At 38.9% G+C, this 19,336-nt stretch overlaps 1 protein-coding gene across 1 annotated transcript in view; it reads left to right on the plus strand.

Annotated features, from left to right (window-relative positions):
* TOX (thymocyte selection associated high mobility group box) overlaps window positions 1-19,336 on the plus strand; it is a gene marked incomplete at both ends in the record, with an annotated part of 221,351 nt that overhangs the window by 96,959 nt on the left and 105,056 nt on the right. The window contains one exon of the mRNA XM_082332632.1: window positions 14,778-14,843. Within this exon, the coding sequence (XP_082188758.1) occupies window positions 14,778-14,843 (66 nt within the window). The remainder of the gene's footprint in view (window positions 1-14,777; window positions 14,844-19,336) is intronic.

The following is a 19,336-nucleotide window of genomic DNA, read 5'->3' on the forward strand; positions in this document are numbered from 1 at the left end:
CTTTCTGGGTCTGAGAAGCAGTTTCCCCTGTAAGTGGCAGGGGAACATTACTCTTCAGGCACTGCCTGTCTTTGGACAAGACATAAAAGCACATTTTCAAAGGTACTCAGATAAGTGGATGGACTGTTCACGAAAACAAGACTAGAGTAAAACAACAGTGATTAGTCTTAAAATGGCCCATCTTGTTTAACTGAGGTATGATGACCATGCAGTGAAGTCACTGCAAGCCTCTTCAGTTCATCCACATTGCTTGTCCATCTGGCAAGGGTATTTATAAATTCCTGAATTTTATGCTGCACTGGAAGGTAATTCTGACAAATGTCCCCTTTTCACTACAGAAATGGCTGTGTTTCACTGGTAATTTACGTTTCCATTAGCAAAGTGTGCAAGGCCTCAAGTCTTCTTTCAGGTATACTCCTTAAAATGGCTACTGGAGTCAAGGGGCGCTGATCACAGATTAAGGGCAGAATTTAGTCAATATTTGCAAAGCACTTTGGAGTACTTGGGCATGAAAGACATAACATTAGGTAAATATTATTTTCATTCTGAGTTAAATCCTGAAATCTGTACTTCAAATGTTTGTAATTTCTGAGCTGAGGTAGATACATGCATATGAAAAGATTTTATTTGGACTAGGTTTGCTTGCTTACTTGTTGATCCTAAATGAAATGGAGATGTTTTTTGTTTTGCTTGGCTGAAGGAAATATAGCAACATCCCTTCCTACCTCTAGTCTCCTTGTTTTCTGTCTGAAAAGTGCAGGCCAGCACAGAAAAGAAAATCAAATTTGAGTTTGTTGATAGTTAGTAAAGAAGGACCAAATGTCTCATATTTTGACATTTACTAACATAAATTTGCCTTTCAAGACATGTTGTTGTTGTGCAAGCCAGATGTAAGCCTGACTGCTTTCATCCACCCTTTCCTAGGAACTGGTGCATCTCAGTAGTCAAGCCGTATTATAGCAACGCCCCGTGGTGACATTACGCACTGGAGATATAACTGTTCATTTATGTAAAACTTGCACATTAAACAGTTGAAGTTGATGCTGGTAGTAGCTGTCTGCTGGAAAAGTGGAATATATTCTTCCTCAGACCACTGATTAAAAAGCAAAGGCATAAATTTGTGTTCAGCTATCAGAAAAAAGGCCAAGTGATTCCTGGTAGAGAAGTGTTGGTGATCACCTTTGTCTAGATATCATAGCTCTCAGCTCCATCTGGAGAGTTGGAGAGAATCACCAAGTCCACACACACACTAAAGAGCACAGTACCTTCCTCTCTCTTTTCAGGTTTTCTTTTCCTGTCTTTACATATCTTCCCGTTTTACACTGTCTGCAGTGAGTATATCATTTATCAGTTAATAAGTTGTCTGACAAGATAGCCACTTTGTACCTAATTGTTCAGTTTATTTATGTATTATTGATGAGCCCAGACTTGAACTCTGCTTTCCTTAGAGGCTGCTTGATAAATCTGTTGGCTAATCCTGTCTAAGACACTGAATTACCTGCTGTAGCATAATACATGACATTGCTTTTGCTTTGTATTCTTAAAAGGAGCTGGTTATACATTTCCAATGAGCTGTATTTAACAATAAGAAATAAAATCAGATGCATAATTCACATTGCTCTCTGTGTTAACAAAAGATCTTCAGTGATGCACTGTAATGCATAAAATACTTCCTCAGCTTTTAAGTCAATGCTCTGACTATTTTAGCTGTAAGGGCTCACGTAGCTAACAGAACTTCTGAACTGCAAAATCATGATTATGAGTAAAACTATTAGACATGTCAAAACACTTACGTTGTGTATTACTAATATGATCTGAAAATATTGGAAAATTAATCACCTTATACTTTCCAAGGCAGTAGTTACTATTTCAAATGAATGAATAAAACACCAAATTAATTTTCTATCAAAACATGGATCTAATGACGGCACATTTTTGTACTCTGTTATTATTTCTGAACTTTTGACTTGTAGGCGCTGACATAAGGGAAAGTTGGGAGTATTACAAGAACTGCAGAGCGCAGGAAGAAACAGTGATACTGTATGACTAGCTATTTATGAATTCAGCTATTAAGACTATGGAACCTCTGCAAAACCCCAAAGCCTCTTAATACTTCTCTTAGAAGAATTTCACAAAACATATTGTTGCTGACACCAAAAGAGACTGTGTGCTGAATGCGTGAGCCCATTTAATGGTTTCCCTAAAAGTGAGAAGAAAGCAAACTGCACCTGAAGTAGAGCTTCATTTCCTGGGCCTGATCAATAGATGTTCTACTCAATGTTAGTCTTGAAATCAATTGAATTATACCAGCATAGACCCAGACCACTACCCTGGTACAGGATCCGTCTGTGAAAAGGTGTGTCATTCTGAATTGCATTCAAATCAAGGACATTTTAGTCCATCAGCAAATATGATTGATTATTTTAACTGGTGCTTTGTGTGCCTTTTAATGTGGGAGGGAAGGAGCCAAATATGGTTTTGGTAATGTTTATGCAGCTGTTGTGTTTCTGCTGGAGTTGTATATCTACAAATCAGAGCATGATTTGCCCCTTTGATTTTCTCTGTTCCCCTTTACTTTTTTTTTTTTTTTTTTTTTTTTTAACCTAATAAACAGAAATAAGTTATTCTAGACAGGAAAAGTTTAGTTTGGAAATGAGTTTGACTATGTGAAGAAAGTTTATTCTGAGTATGTGCAGTAGAGACATAATCTTAGGTATGACCATTGAAGCTGTAGTTTTCAGTGGGTTGTTCCATAACTTTAAAACTGTTAATATGCATTTCAGCCTTCCAAACACAATGAACATTTTAAAACAAAAATTATTCAAGCCATTTATTTCAAGTTTAATGTGCACTCATTTAATGGTCTTTATGCATAGAAGATTATGATAATTTTCATCACAGATTTTATCAAATCTGGAGGACAGTGTATTAATAATTCAGTAGCTTATACAGAGAGGTGAGAGAGTATAATATGGGGCACTAAAATGATAAGGCATATTTTCCATGACATTACTGTTATAGAGTACTTTCATTGATTAATAAAATGGCTAGAGTCTGACTAGGCTATGAGATTGCTGAAGTTAAACAATTATTGCACAATTGGGTAAAACAGAAGCAGATATTGTGATGCTGTGGGAAAAATGAAACATCAAAAGCTAATAAGAAGCCATTTTTATATCATAAAAGCATAAGATCAGCTCCATCAAGCTTTAATCACATTGTTATATTATACATTTATTTAAAAATTACGTTAGCTCGTTAACAGTGGTTATAACATAGACTGTTATAAGATTAGCCAATACTAAGTTTTGCTTCTATTTCAGTGCACTGAATGCACAGGCTGCACTGTGTGAGTCGTAGGATTATCTGTCTAAAAAGCAGCACTTCTGTATTTCAAGGGTTTTGTTGTTACATTGGTGTCACGGTCCTGTTCAAAAATGCTGACACCCACTTTGGAGGGACTGGTAGTTGAATGCCAGCCAAGGTGAGGGGAGCCCATGGCCACCTTGTCCGTAACTCCTCTCCTAGCCATGGGGTGCAGAGTACCTGTGTCCCTCTGAGCGGCTGCACGTGGGGAATGACTGCCAGTGAATCGCAGCCCTGCTGCAGCCTGGCCTGCCAGCACGGAGCCTGCACTGGAGCTCCTTTCATGGTAAGCAGTGAAAATGAAGCACTTGCCTCGTGTCTCTGCATGTCCCTTTCCAGCATAAGAGAGCTCAGCTTGTTTCACTGCATTCAAGGACTTCAGAAGTACATCAGGCTGGAAATTTTGAAGTGACATAGTCTTGCCAATATTCACTGGACAAAACCATAATTGGCAGTTTTTTTCAGTTCTTTCTTAAGAATTTCTTAGGGCTGGGATGTGATTTCTGTTCAAAACTGGAAAGACCAATACCAGAAAATAATGTACTGTGAGGGAGAGTACTGAGCTACACGGGAGAGAGACAAATTAAAGTCTACATCATCAAGTACTTTTAGAAAGGTAACTGCTGCAAGGAGTGATATGGGAAGACTATCCCATAGCCTGTGGCTGTGGTGCACAATTGGTATATGAGGGTATAGCAGAGTAGGACTGAACCAGGGTTCCCCACAGTGCTGCTGTGTGCTTGAACAGCCACATTCTTCTGGTGAGTCTTTTTCATTTTTCATGTAAAAATATTTCAAAGTTAGTTTCATCATAAGTTTCACCTTGGAAATGCTTGATTTGAAAAAACATACAGCTCTGACTTGGGCCAAAAGCTGTGGAGCTTAGATCTTCACCATTTGTCATAGATAGTGTTATCTACCCTAACTATATGGCAACTTTCCATGCTACTGTATAGGTCAGGAGAAGCTTTCAGAGGTTTCATTTATTAAAAGCTGGGAAAAAACAAAGCATTTTCTAAATAAAGTGTGCAGGGAGGAAGAGGCTGATGCATACCCACAGTCTGGATGAACCCTGGGAACAGAGAACCTGTTCAGATTTGACCACAGCTAGCTAGAGCACTACATTCATTTTGAACAGCACATGAGATGGTGAAAAGGACATCAGTAAAGGGAAGCACTCAAGTGGTTACAAATGAGGAAATGTTTGGAAAAAAACATGTTGTCAGAGAAGGTTAAAGGAATTTAAAATAGGCTTCCTGAAGAAGAGGACAGAGTATCTGTCTTTAAGTGTGTTCACGAGTGTTATTAAGAGGTAGGAATCATTAGTTTCAGCAGGCTGGAAGGATGGAAAAATGTCTTAAGATAAAATAGTAAAATTGCTGAAGAGTTTGAACAGAAAGGGGAAAATGTATGGCAACAGCATTGCTGGAGTTGTATGCAAGGCAGGACTTGACAATAAGCTTTTGCGGATGCTGTGTGAAACCTATTCTGCTATTATTCAGGGGATGGATTTGCCTGCCCAGGGAGCTTCCTCCCAGCACTAACGTGACTGCTTCATGCTGATACGCATGGCCTCTTGGAAAGACAACAGCCATGGTGCTGATAACGCCAGGTTTGAGTAACTTTTGGTATCTGATTTGCTGTGAGGAATGTACAACAGTAATAGATTCGGAGTGTATTGATGAGAAAAGCAGCAGCCAGCGCTGAGGGTAGCACTCTTCCTTCAAGCGGGAGGGAGGAGGAGACAGAACATTTTTCGTCTCTAAAGGTTTTGGTAAGAGAGTGGCAGGTACAACTATAACTTGATATTTTAGCTCTTTGCCTTCAAAACCAAGAAAAAATTGAAATATGTTTGTGCAGACTTATCTTTCTGTTAGAAGAAAATGTATCAAATGTATAAAGGAAACACTGTTGCAGACTTTAACAAAAAAAGTTGTTATGAGTGCTACTTGATAAAATAGAAACAAAAGATGAAAACAGTCATGGAATAATTTAGTCATAAATTGAACTGTAATCCTGAAGGTCAAATTTTATCTTAAAAGGTGTAGAGAGAACACTTAGAATTTTTGAGAACTGATAAGTGATTTCATTACATCAAGGACACATCTTCACTGAAGTCGATAAGAAAAAAAAGTAAAACAACTTTTCCTCTTCTGCTTTTGAGTAATATTTTGAACATTTCTAACCACATCTACTCTTGAATGACCTATTTTGGGATAGAATGCTGCCAACTTCTCTACATTGCTCTGTCAGTGTATCTCAGCTTGATCTGTAGACCATCCTAGCAAAGGAATAAGTCAAGCTGCAAGTCTTGTCAAGCTTTTGAATCTTTGTTGCAGCTGTAAACGTAAAAACTCGTGTTGCTTCAAATTCCTCTTTTGAACATGCATGGGGCTCCAGCTTCTTGTTTGATGCAGGCAGGGAAATAAACGTGATGACATTCTTCATGAAAATAACCCTGTTGTAATTAATGGAGCTCCTCATATACCAGAGTAACTGTGGGTGGAAGTAGGATAGTCCACATGGCTGCCACGGTAGCTGTTTTGGTAAACTATGATTGTGTATCAGCCCTACAACATCCTTGTCATTTAACAGATGTCTGTGCTTTGTTAAATCCCTGCAGTTAGTCATTTTTGTTATCACCCTCTCCAGGTCTGAATTAGTTGTACCTAATGAGATCCCATCAGATTGTGCTCAATAATTTGGTTTACCAGAAATTTAAGCTGTTTTGTCCCATTTGAGTTTGGCATGTACTTCAATATTTTATGCCTGTTCCTGTAAATTTCTGAGCTCTTGGGTCCTATCTCATTACATATTTGAATGGGTGCTTGATTTTAAATACTCTGACACTATCATCCCCTTCAAAGGGATAATTTTAATGCATGTTATGCATGTGCCTCAATGATCTGCTGCATTGGTCTAGGGTGCTTAAGTTATTAGATGATCAGGCCTTTCAATAACTTCTTAAAATTGGTTTCTAAGTATGCCATGGATTTCTAAGTATGCCATGGGATTTTTTTTTCCTTACTCTTTTAAACATGAGGCATAGCAGTATGCAGGCAAGATTTTCTAGTTACCTGGCAATTGTTACCTTTAGTTTACTTCTCAAGACCCTCTGTCATAGGATATTTAGAATAATAGTGGGATTTTGCTTGTGCTTTTGTTGTTAATGTTGTTCTGGCCCATTTTATTTCTAAGATTCTGCTGTGTAGAAGCAGATGTACTTTCCCACGGGAACTATATATAACCCATTCACTCTATAAATAACATAGTGGGTCAAATTCTGTCCATGGGTCCCTGCACACAGCTCCCACTGTAGTCATGCAAGGGAATGGTTTTGTCCTAGTTGTGCAAAACTCATTCACTAAGGTCTGTGGAGCCTCTCTTCTGCCATACTTCAACATGGTGGGGGGGCTATGCCTGTGGATATACAAAAAATGCTTTTTTTTCAGTCATCTGCTATCTGTAGATACTTTTTATTAAACTTTCCTGTGTTTTATTACATAATCTACCATTTGAAATGATGAGGCAGAGATGAATATTGACAAAAATGGCTCAAACACAAAGTAAGAAGGGCCCCATTACCTTACCATTCTACCTGATCCAGTTCCTGTCCAAATGGCAATGGCAGAATTCCCTTCAACTTTCATGATGCAGGATCAGACCTTGTCATGAAACTGGCCAGGTGTGTTGGGGTTGGAAAATAATACAAGCCTACCAGGTTAAACAGATTTCCTCAGCTACTGTAGGCAGGAAAAGAAAGGTCTAATCTTAGTTGTTCAAACCTTTCCACCTTATCACCCAATTTTCCCAGTGGGTGGCTACATCTATAATTTAGTGTGGATTGAGTAAAATAATAACAAAAGCACTTGCCACTTTGATCTCAGTATGTTTATTTAATGAGTGTTCAATATGCAAGAGATAGTTTAGCATAGGAGTCCAGACTACAGTGCGTTGATTTGGTGTTTTTTTTTTTTTCATTTTATTTTATTTTATTTAACACCCAAGGTTAAAAGGAGCAGGAGCCCAGCTGAGAGAGTTCAGAGTTCATCTCTGCATGCTCACTGTCTTCCATTTAAATGTACACAAAGGACTAATACAGTACCCGCTCTCCCCTGGGCTGTCTTTGATACACTCTGCTGTGCCTGGACTCTGCCACTCCTCCTATCAGTCTGATCCTACTTCTATTAGCCCGCTGTGCTCAGCACTGTAACCTCATTCAGCTAGCACTCTGCATGCAGGCTAACAACTTCAAGGCTCTGTCAGGCATTGACACATGCAGGCTCCAAGCGAGAAGCTAAACACCCCCCTTCACCTCCTCTCCGGTTACCCATTAACCTCTATTAAGTGCAGGAAAAACACAAATGTTCTAGTGCCATCATTCAGGTTTTAACTACCAGTCTATATTTAGATATTCAGCCAGCTTGCTACTGTTGAGAACGTACTCAGCAAACCCTCTGGTTCCTCCCCTTTCTCGCAACGAGGGCGGTAAATAGTGAGTTAGCTTGGGGAACGCAATGGTAGAAGGTCTGGGTTGTATATTTATGGCACAGGCATAAAAATCTGAGAGAAGACTTTGACAGCATTTCCTATACTTTTTGAGGCAATAGTACATGTTATAAATGGAAAATGAGACAAAAATGGTCTCATTCTAGGAGAATGAAGCAGGGTATTTTCAAAACATGCCTTCTTTGAAAGCCAGGCTGTAGAAAAGACACAGTGCAGTGCTAGTCTGCAAGCCCTATCACACTTTGATCCAAGCACTGAATGTATCAGAGTCCGTTGGGTGCTATGGGCAGAGAGTTTTGTCACTGTTTCTGGCTCTTTCTAAGGATAGGAAATGTCTGACAGCATTTCCTTGAGAAGCAGCACCCTCGCTTCCCGCTCTGGGGCTCACTGCCAGTGCCCACCCACCTCGTGGCTTGCTCCCACTCTCCGGGGAGCCATCGAGACCAGGGCAGATTCCTTCCCAACTCCAATATGCCTAGCCCACACATCACTATACTTGGATTAATTAAACACATGATATCCCATATTCCTGGTTTAGACTCTTTGGACAACATCTAAGAAAATGAAAGCACAGTAGACATGAAGGATTTTTCTAATACTTTACTCCTGAAAATGAGTCACAGAATTAAAATTAATAACAATAATAATTTTGAGACATGCCATCTCCTCTCTAATGCTTGGCACATCAAACTTTCTGTGACCTGGAGGCCTCTTAGTGTTCCAGGTGGGACAGGACTTCTCCATGTCCTGCCGGTCTGCAGTAATCACCTTCCTTTGGCCATACAGGGACATCCAGCTCTGCAAAGAAATTTGACTTCTTTTTGCCATGGTGCTCCATTTGGGCATTTTCACCCAATCTCATAGTCTTCCAGTACTCTCCTCTTTTGAAAAACAGTCCTGGAAGGAGGGAGGGAAGATGGCAGAACAGAGACAAAGTCGATAGTACTAGATTGTTTTTTGACAATTTTCCTGTGATAGTCCTTCAGCGAGGTGTCAAGCTCCTTTCCTGGGAAAGACGCCTGTCTGGAATGCATTACCGTAACCTGTCTTGGGCAAATTTAAACATGTGTTCAGTACAGCATACAAAATGGAGTTCAGGAGACAAAATGGAGTTTCAATTTAATAGACATACCGCTCTGCCAAACTGTGTCAAGAAAGGGATTTTCCATCGGGTAATAATGTTTACAGAGTATCTCCGTTTTTATCTTTAATGGTTGCCGTAACAAGATCAACTGTTTCTTTAGCATAGCCGTTTGATGATTTATGTTGTGTCCCATCATTATTTTAGTCTCATTTCAGCAGCTCTGAGTAAAATAAAATATCACTCTGTTTGTCATTGAGCAACCTGAGACAATGTCCACTCTTGGCATTTGATTTAAAACAAACAAAATTACCTAGTTTTAAAGCTTTTTCAGGATTAGTGGCTTTTAGATAATGTAAGTTACAAATGATATCTATAAGCTGTAAGCACTAAAATAACTAAATCACTAGAAATAAATAATCCTTTTACACAATGTTATTGCAACATTTTCTTGAAACAACGAATTGTGTTGGGGTGCCATCAGAGCAAGGTGAACTGTGGTTAAAAGGTATAGCTAAAGTTTAAATTTAAATCTATCTTCCAGTTCCAATCTAAGGTGGGAGAAATTTGTATTTATATTATGTGATTAATAACACAGGCTTTGAAGATCTGTAACATCCTTTGAAGAAATCGAGATGTCGAGTCCAAGTGACTTTACCCAGAAGCTGAACTTATTAAATACAGCAACTTTCACCAATTTGATCATCTCTTCCCTTGCTTCTTCTCTTTTAATCTCCTCATTTCAGGATATCACTGTTGAAATACACCGGTGCACAAAAGAGTGTCCAAAGTTGCTCCCCCTCCATACCCCAGCCCCAAGCTTGTTTTGGCATCAAAAGCCATATGGGCTAGTATTCATCATGCTTCCCTGCCTACACTGCAGTTGGACAACATGTAGTACTATCATACCATGCTGCACTTCAGTATGAACTAGAAGCAGCTCAAAGATCCATGTGCTTGATTTTTTTTTCTTTTAGCTAATATAACTATGCCTGCAGAACTTAGGGCACATATGTGCATACAAAGAGAAAGCAAATATGCAATTTGCTCAGAAGTTGAACACTGTGGATGAAAAAGGAGCAAAATAAACCCTCACTTCTCTCAACAACAGCAAAGTGTGAGGTAGCAAGGAGACAGACATAGAGAGAGGGGTGAAAATTCGTTGTTGCTGTAATCCAGATAGGACAGGTGATCCTGGCAATGAAGACAGAGTGACTTGGCATGGAAGAAGGTAGCCTGTGGGGAGGGGAGGACATATATTTAGGCTGGAAGCCTCTGTTAAACCTGCGCATCCCTGTGGCATTTGTCAGCTGAACTAGCTACATGAAGCTAATGCAGGTATGTCTCCGCATTTATAATCACTGTGTATGCATGTACAGTTAGCAGTATATAAATAAGTTTTGTTTCCCATTATCCTCTTTGGCTTTCAACCTCTTCTAAGTTTTTCTGCCTTTTAATGCACCTTCCTTTTTTCTTCCATATTCTTCTGTGTACGTAGGCTATAATAAAGATTCTTTAAATTGGTGTCACCATGAGAAATTTTGTTCTCTATTTGTGCAACCTGATTATAATGTCTTTGTGACATAGTCCACACAGGGTGTTTTCCATTGAAAGAAGCACATAAAGAATGAATAAAAAAATTCCATTCTTGCAAGCTTTGCTACTTCATAATCATTATTAAAAACGCTGGCAGAGTTGGCTGCAACCTAAGTGGGAAGATGAAAACAGGCTTCCTGGCCATGCCTACATCATATGACTCTGAGGCGATGCCATGCTAACGAAAGACAAAAACCAGCTTTGGATTCCTTGGTAAATCCATGCCTGATAAAATAGCCTTACCACTCTGGACACTTGCTGAACTCTATCATAGCTCTTGGATCAGTAACAGTCAGCCAGTGTTTATGTAATTATGTTCCTATTATATGAGTAAATTGCATTTAATAACATCACTTGGGTATTTTGTGCATGTTGGTTGCTGAACATTATAACTTGTCTTACAAAGGGTTATTCTAAAGGGCATTCTAACTGGCCATGCCATAGTGTTGCCTTTATGTTTTATTTATAATAATTATTTAAATAAAAAATATGATGCAATTCTGAATATATATTAAAAACAGCTCCCAGTTATATAGCTTTTCATATTACAATGCAGTCATATTCTTAGTTTGCTCTCACCCAAACTTCTCATGCAGTTACACTTTAATATGAAAAGAAATGTTGTCAAGAGTAGTTATTATCACACATCAGAATATTGTATTAGCATTCACTTTTAATAGATTAAAATGAAAGATTTTGAAATCTGCCCTTAATGATACTGAAGGATCTTGGAGACACATTGGGAAAAGTTTAGATGAAATGTCATATGATATATATACATCATACATTGGTTCATAAAAGACAGTTCATTTAACTGCCTGCCTTTGTGTTTTGTCTGTTCTGTTTGGATGAATCATCCACAGGTTAAGTGATGCTTGTGCAGTTTCTTTGCTTGAAATCAAGCACAGTGAGTGGCAGGGAAGTTTAGGGAATACAAAGTTCTTGTAGACCTGGGATGATGAGTAAAATGAGACAATTTTGGAGGCATGGAGTATAACCTGGGAGAAAAATCTGGTGGTTGGAGATATCTTCAGGTTGTATCTGTTGATCTTTTGACTCACTGTCCGATCCAGATAGGTTGCTTGAACTGCTGTTGCATAAATCACCTCACTTGTAAAGCTGAATTCAAGGTGAACGTAGTATGAGTTAAGCTGTCCTGGAGGAGAGTTATTGAGAGATGCCATGCTGCAGAGCCTGCATGTTAAAAAAAATGTATAAAAAGGTGAAATGATTCAATGTTCATTCGTGGGGTTTAGGGTGTTGTTTTGGAAGCTTCTGATACACATGGGAAAAAACAACAGTAGAACCTTCCAGTTCTACTTCCTTTTTTCTCAGTTTATTGTTTTGATGTGGGATAGTCACATTTGGGCAAGGTAGGCCCAGATACAATGTGCTGCATCAGTGTCTCTGAACTTCTTGGTATTGAAGGCTTATGTACTGTTTTTTAGGCTGGGGTGGGATGTATAGGTCACCTGTATTCCACACTTCTTTGGTAGCTGGGAAAGGGGATGATGAATAAACAATTCAGCATTGAAGTAAACGTTTTGTTTTATTTTGATATACAAAAATCATGATTTCATTTTTTATAAACATTTTAGGAACATTGAGAACTTAAAGCAGGCATCTGACAATACCTGCTGTAGGAAGTGCCTGTGTATATGCTTCACCATTTGAGTTTATGGGTGTTTTTCAGGCCCACATCTGAAGTCTTAGGAACTGCCGAGAAACCATGCACTAGACTGAGGGCAGATAATAATTTCTGTAGCTGTAAATGTAGTACAAATACTAACATGGCAACGGTGTTAGCGTCAGCTAATACATTACAGTCTTCATCTTGCAAATATAAACACTACAAAAAATACACATTGCATCAAATCTTATTGAACTATACAACCTATTATACAACATCTTACACATACTTCTAACAAGCAAATGCTGAATATTGCAGTGACTAAACTCCATGTTTGAATATTGAAGAAATTAAGTAATAAATCAAACAGCTGCTGGGTAAGGAATCATGGGTTCCAGGGCAGATAGGACTACCATAACCAGCTAGTGTAACTATCCTGTCCATAGGATTTCTCATAAATACGATAAGGAATGCATCTTTTCTGAAAAAGATATCTAACTTCATTTCAAAATGTCCAAGAAATTATGAGTTTGCTGTTGACATAATGCTTAATTACCTTCTAAAGCAGGAACTTGTATCTTATTTCAGAACTGAATTTCTGTAACTCCCATTTCTCAACACTAGATCTCATTATACCACTGTCAGGAAGGCTGACATCTTGCTATCAGACATCTTTCCAGGGTGTAAGTACCAATCGCAGTGATCAAGGTACCTTTCAGCCTTTCGTCTGACAAGCAGAATAAGTTGAGCTCCTGTAGGCCTTGCACTGGAGCACTTGGTTTCCAACCGCAGGCTGTGAAATCTCTCTTCAGAATTTCACCTGTCCATCTGAGCAGAAGAAACAATGCATTTTTTCCAGTATGCAGACAATCCAGGCGCTAAAGACTTTCTCCAAAACTACTGTGAATGCTAATAAATAAGAACATTCTTGAATGAGAAAACTGAAAGAAATGGCAAGTGTAAACAAGAAACAATAAAGGAACAACCATCAATCCCTATTTTTAAGATCTAATTCAACTATCTCTGTTCCATCAAACTTTGGAAATACTCTATTCCCTATGGCAGATCTGTGCCCGTGGCATAATCCTTTCCCTCCCATGAAACTAGGACTTCTGACAGATAGGCTGTGACTATCTATTAAATAGCTCTGGCCAGGAAGGGCAGACTATCAGCTGCTGTGCCAGGAGCTGGCACTTGTTCATTTCTACCGCCGCTGTTACAAGCCTTGTAGCCTCTGGCGGAGAAAGAGGATGTACAGCTGGAAGCCGAAACCTTTTCAGCCACCTCAGCAAAAATTGGTAGAGCTATCTGCCAAAGCCACAGTTTGACTTTGCCACCTTGGTCCAGTTGAATATACGTACCTTGCAGGTAGAATATCCCAGGAAGCTCAGCACAGTTCGAGAAATGTCCATGGGATATTTCACTGCCACCTTCTGTAGGAGTGGAGCAAGCTCAGTAGCGGAGACTTTTTAAAAATGCCGCCACGTCATCAAAAATAATGGCTTGTTTCCAAAATATGTCACTCCAAGCATTCACAGAAGGGGTCAGGTGAAAGTTATTTCAAACAGACCTCGTAACAGCTGGAAATTTGTGGTTGATGACTGGGGATGGGGATTCCTGCTGTTGTTCATTTCTACTTGAAAGGTTTGAAAAGATTTTCCCTACCTCCTGAGCGGACACTGGGACTATAGTTGCCTTGTTGGCACTGCCACTTGAGTGGGCATTACAAGAGTTCTGTGGGGACATTTTCCAGATTACGTAAGAAATAGTAGTTTTATACTTCTTTGTGTTGGTATAGGATGAGGCTTCAGTTCTGAGAGTTTTTCTCCATTTAGACTTTCAGATTTTAATCAACTCCTTTCTATCACATTTCTGTCACTTCTTAGCTACAGCTAAGGGGGGGGGGGGGGGGGGGGAGAACAACAACAAAAAAGCTTTTTATACATTTCCAGGAATGGTATTTATCATTTACGGGTATTTAAGGGTATTTTTGCAGTTCTGATTATGAATGTTTACTTTATTCACACATCAAGCAAACTATCCTCTTACACCATACGGTCAGGAGGTATACTGTTTCGTACATTCAGATGTCTGAAAGCTGTCTGGAAATGTATTTCCTGCTTTCTGATATGGGAACGTTTCAATAGGAGGGGGTTTAATTTGTTTTGAAATTTCAACTCTTGTTCTGCTCAGAAGCTAAAGTTGGAATCCATTAAGATGCATTTTAGTGCAGTTTCTATTCTCATCTTCCTTTTCTCAGTAACTATGCAATTCACTTAGTACTTCATTACAACCAACAGCAATATGTATACATGGTGCACAAAATGAGCCATTTTGTTTTAAAACAGATTGCAGATGAAAGGAAACCATTCATTTCTTACTTGCTAGCTGTAATTACTAGAGCGCTAATTACTCCAAATCACTGACATCCAGGGTCAATAAGGATGACAACAGGAACATCAAAGACAAGATGCACACACGCAATTACAAGTCTCTAAAACCAAGATGTAATATTATTTTATAGCTACTGGTTTTTTCAGTTAATGCTGAAAAATATTCAAGTTTGTTGAACGTTTACTATTATTTCCTTTGCAGTTTGACGGTGAGAACATGTATATGAGTATGACAGAGCCGAGCCAGGACTATGTGCCAGCCAGCCAGGTGGGTTAATTAATCTTCTCTGCCTTGTTTCAAATTGTAATTAAACAAATTCAAAGAGTTGCATTGCAAATGAGTGGCACTATCAGTAACTGCTGCAATCAGGAATAATCATAATTTATAAACAAAGCATTTAAGCCTTGTTTCCAGTTAATGAGATAGAGCTGATAAAACACCAGAGTTGGCGTTTGTTGAAAGATACTACCTTGTTTCCTCTCCAGAATGCAAGCAGCTGTTTTGCCAGCATGATCTTTCCTAAACAGTTGTTTTACCTTCAGGAAATAAAGTCTTTACAGGTGCAGGTTATTTGTTTATCTGACTGCAGACAAGTTAATCATTATAAGCTACACATGTCACAAATAGCTTTAATTATCACTCGTAGGCCAGTTGTAGTTGAAGAATTGCATTTTTAACACTAATCTTATGGCTGAGGAATGTTGCCAATGTTAGACGATTAGCAGTGGGGTTAAGGCAATGACTTGGTCTTCTGTAGCTTGCAGCCCAAAAGGTTTAATGTAATGGGGATTCTTTACAGGTATTTTTGAGTCCTTTCCCTTTTGGGGAACCCTACACACTAAATTGTCATATTAGGTGTATATTTAAAAATCTCTCACCTGTCCACTTGAACCATAAGATACTATAGATTTCTAAGAATGAAAGATTTTAATTACTTCTTAAAAAGCAAAAATAGTTTTGAAATTTTTAGTTTGTCTACCTGTAGCTACATATATATGTAGGGGAGAAATTTTCATTTACTTCACATGTTTCAGCCAGTTTAATTCCACATTAGTAAGTCATGATGATAGTGGTGCAGGTCAGTTAGACTGTGTCAGAAATTTCCCTGAATAATCAGACTTGTGGTCTAGGTCATGCAATATCTCAAGCCCAACAGTGGCTAGTCTGATACACCTCTTTCTGACAGGACCAGTAAGATTATATGAAGAGCTCTCATTAGGTGGGAAATAAGTTTGCATGCATAGTAAATGTGTGTAGATGAGCAGGATGCCATTTAGGAATCAACAGCTTTGGAAAGTGACAGTACATTCAAAGCTGAATGTCCTCATGAAGTAGGGTTTTTCAGATAGCCATGTTGGTCTGACTATCATGATGTGTAGTACACGGGTTCATTTGGGGGCAGGGAAGCAGGAGGTTGTATGAGATGAGCTACATTGTTCAATCAAAAAGACGGTCTTTAAAATGTTCCACCATGTTGCTTCCCAGCTTTCTGTTGAAGTTATTCTGAAATACCTTTAGAGACCAGCTGTACTTTGTGTTTAGGATTTGTGCGTGATTGAACTTATTCAGCTAAGAACCCTCCAAGATCCAGAGGTAGTTTAGAATAGAACTGTTTGATTAAAAAATGAAAAATTGTATTATTAATTTTTCTCTAACCATTAATCCAAAAACTGTACTGACAAGTTTTAGTATTACTATTAGATTAAAGCAGCCTAGTATCATCTCATTTATGCCTTAAGGGTTTTGAAGTGCAAGGGCTAATTGAATTTGTTTGAAACAGTAGAAATACAAACTCTGTGAATGATTGCTGTTATAAGGCAGCTGCTACCTTTCAGAGAATCATTATGTCTGTCTTAAATAGTTTTGAATAAAGAATTGCAAATCCACATTATACATCAGAATTATTTTTCTTCTGTTGATATTTTTGTACTGTGTATGCATGTAGCTTAAATAATTTAAATGGCATATTGAAAAATTAAGAGTATAAGTTTTAATCTTTTATGCAGTTTCTACATGTGCTAACAAGACCCAGATCCTCAGAGATATTTATGCATCTAACTCACTGGTTTCAGTGGAAGTAAGGTGCTTGAAGTACCTTTAAAGATCCAGGCCTAGATATTTTAAGTGCAAATGATTTTGTCTTCAAGGAAAAAATCTATCAAATGTGACATTTCCAAATTCAAAGATGACAGAAAATCCTGAATGCTTACTAAAGGCTGGAACCAAGAAAGGGCTTACAGACTTAAAATCTCACTATGGCAGAGCTGAGCTCTTGGGTGTTTGGCTCCCAGGTGGAGTTCAAAACCCAGAGGCAGGTGTCAAAATTCTGTCCTTTGCCGGGGGGTCTGTGTGGCAAGAGCTAGCTCAACTGCCAGGCACAGTATTTTAAGTTATTACCAAATGCATTCTGGTCAAACAGCCTCCCATGCCTGTTTGAGAGAAGCCATCAGCCTTGGGCTGTTGCACCCTGCTCTCCCTTACTGTGATTCTCTCCTGCTACTTACACCGTTGCAGCATTTTTTAAGTGAATATAGCTGAAAGCCTGTAATAATAACAATATTTTAAAAAGGAAGCAAAAACCACACTAGGAGCAGGAGGCCAGGTGTGTGTTGGAAATCCTGCCTCTCTCTTGTTTAGGTAAGAACTAGGACTGTGAGAGAAGCCTTCCTGAACCTGTTCCTGATGTGGATAGCAGCTAGTCATTCCTCAAAGGAGCGAAGCATCTCTCCATTGACAGTATTGGCGAGGCCTTCACCGACTGTTATGGGGCGGCGCTATTCCTATCTCAGGCGTAAACACTTGGTGGTCACCCAAAATTGCTGAACTGACTACCATTTGAACAGCCAATCTGCTTGTTAAAACTGGACAGAATATGATAGTCACTGCTCTGAAAACAAAGCATGCCAGATTATGTGACTTACTGGGGAGGGAGAGGAAAGGATGTGACTGTATTTTCTGTTCCCTGTTTTCAGGACTGTTTGTTCACTTCCCACTCACTGTTACCGGGTATAAAACAAATAATGTCATAAGAAGAGATGAGAAAATGTTGTCTCCCAGGTGAAAGCCTAGTCACGTAAAGCACAGAGTTTTCTCCTGTGTCCATTTTGCATCTGTCCTTATGAGCCTTGCTGTTGCATGACTTCAGCGAGAGGAGTGCAGGCTCCCTCCCATCCCCAATAACTTGACTGTTCCTTTGCAAGATCAGGGATGAGGGTTTGAATCCTGTCTGAGGATTGAATTCATTTCTCCACTTTCCTTGATGGATGCACATCTGTTAACTAAAATATGAATCCCACATGTTAGGAGATACATAGTCCTATCAGAAACTTTTATTCGAGCTCTGATCATGCTGACTGAGTCAGATGCAAGCATCATTTTCTAATTTCAGAGTCTGACACAGCTTATTTGGGAGGTATGTTGGCAGACTGAGTCATGGTATACAAGACCAAAGACCAAGGGGTTTCCACTAGGCTGTCTTTAGCATTATGTGACTCTAGAGGCAGGATTTTTGGGGTCCTGATGCACGCTGGCATGCTCACATCCTTGCTTTGGATCTAATCCTGAGAAGTTAGTTTTGCTTGTTTTGCCTTTTCCCTCTAACTTTTCCTAGAATCCAGCATTTGAAGAAATTTGGGGGCTATAAAATAAACTGTGTTGCAGAAGAAAATAAAATTTAGGCATCAGAAATGTTTCAACTGCCCTGGAAAAGCTGAACTTTGCACTTCAGTTCTTTCTTCAGTAAACATTACTGCAAAGTGTTCATATCCAGAAAAACATCACCTTGTATTATTTTAAGGGTTTTAATCAATTTATCCCCTTTAGGCTAACATAAATAAAAGCTCAGCCATTGGACAGGAAAAATATAGTTTTGTTCCTTTTGCTATATAACATCAAACATCTGCATAGCTTGGTAATCCAAGACAAGTTGCCTCACAGCATCCCTCAACAATTATCATTTCTGTTCAATTTTCAAATCAGTACATGCTTTGGGACTTATAGACTAAGTTGCTAAGTAGCAACATATGGCTCACTACTGTTCCTGTGATGTTGCTGCAAGCAAATAGCATAATTCTATACTTGAAATGGTTTTTACAGAAAGCCAGTGCTGGAACTGAGCCAGAAGTGTAAGTATACAGTAAAAATTAATGATATTCTTTTAGACTGTCCCAAAAGGCTGTTTGGCAATGTTGTCTCTGTGTACATTTTATATATACGTGTAAGTACTGTATTTTTGGTTATGATATATGTAGTACAGGACTCTGCACTGCAGGCATCTCCTAAGTGAGTTATGCCAGCCATATTAAGAAACATACCTAGTAAAACTAGATGACATTTTCACTACTAATTGCACTTCGATCTGAAAATATTTATCATTTTAAAATAAAACTATGCCAACTGCTCTGCATTTCAAATTCTCACAAATATATTGTTTTCTCCCCACACCTATAATTGGAATTTCAGAGATGAATTGTTCTTCATGTAATTCCTCCTCCTGTAATTTGTGGGCCACGCACAGCGCAGTATAAAATTATATTGTTTATTTTACATTTCTTCCTAGTCACAATACAGAATGTAATTCAGGACTGTGTTGCACAGAGTATTGCATACTTTCATAGCCTTCCTGAGGCCTGATAAATGTTAAGGGTAATGAATCCAGCTGCCAAATCCCCTGCACGATCCAAAGGGAAGGGAGAACTGGTCTGGAGCTGATGGTTTGGGGCAGTACCCCCATTGCTCCAGTGGGAAGAAAAGAGATACCC

This window comes from Platalea leucorodia (genome assembly GCF_965183815.1).
Source record: "Platalea leucorodia genome assembly, chromosome: 1".
NCBI lineage: Eukaryota > Metazoa > Chordata > Aves > Pelecaniformes > Threskiornithidae > Platalea > Platalea leucorodia.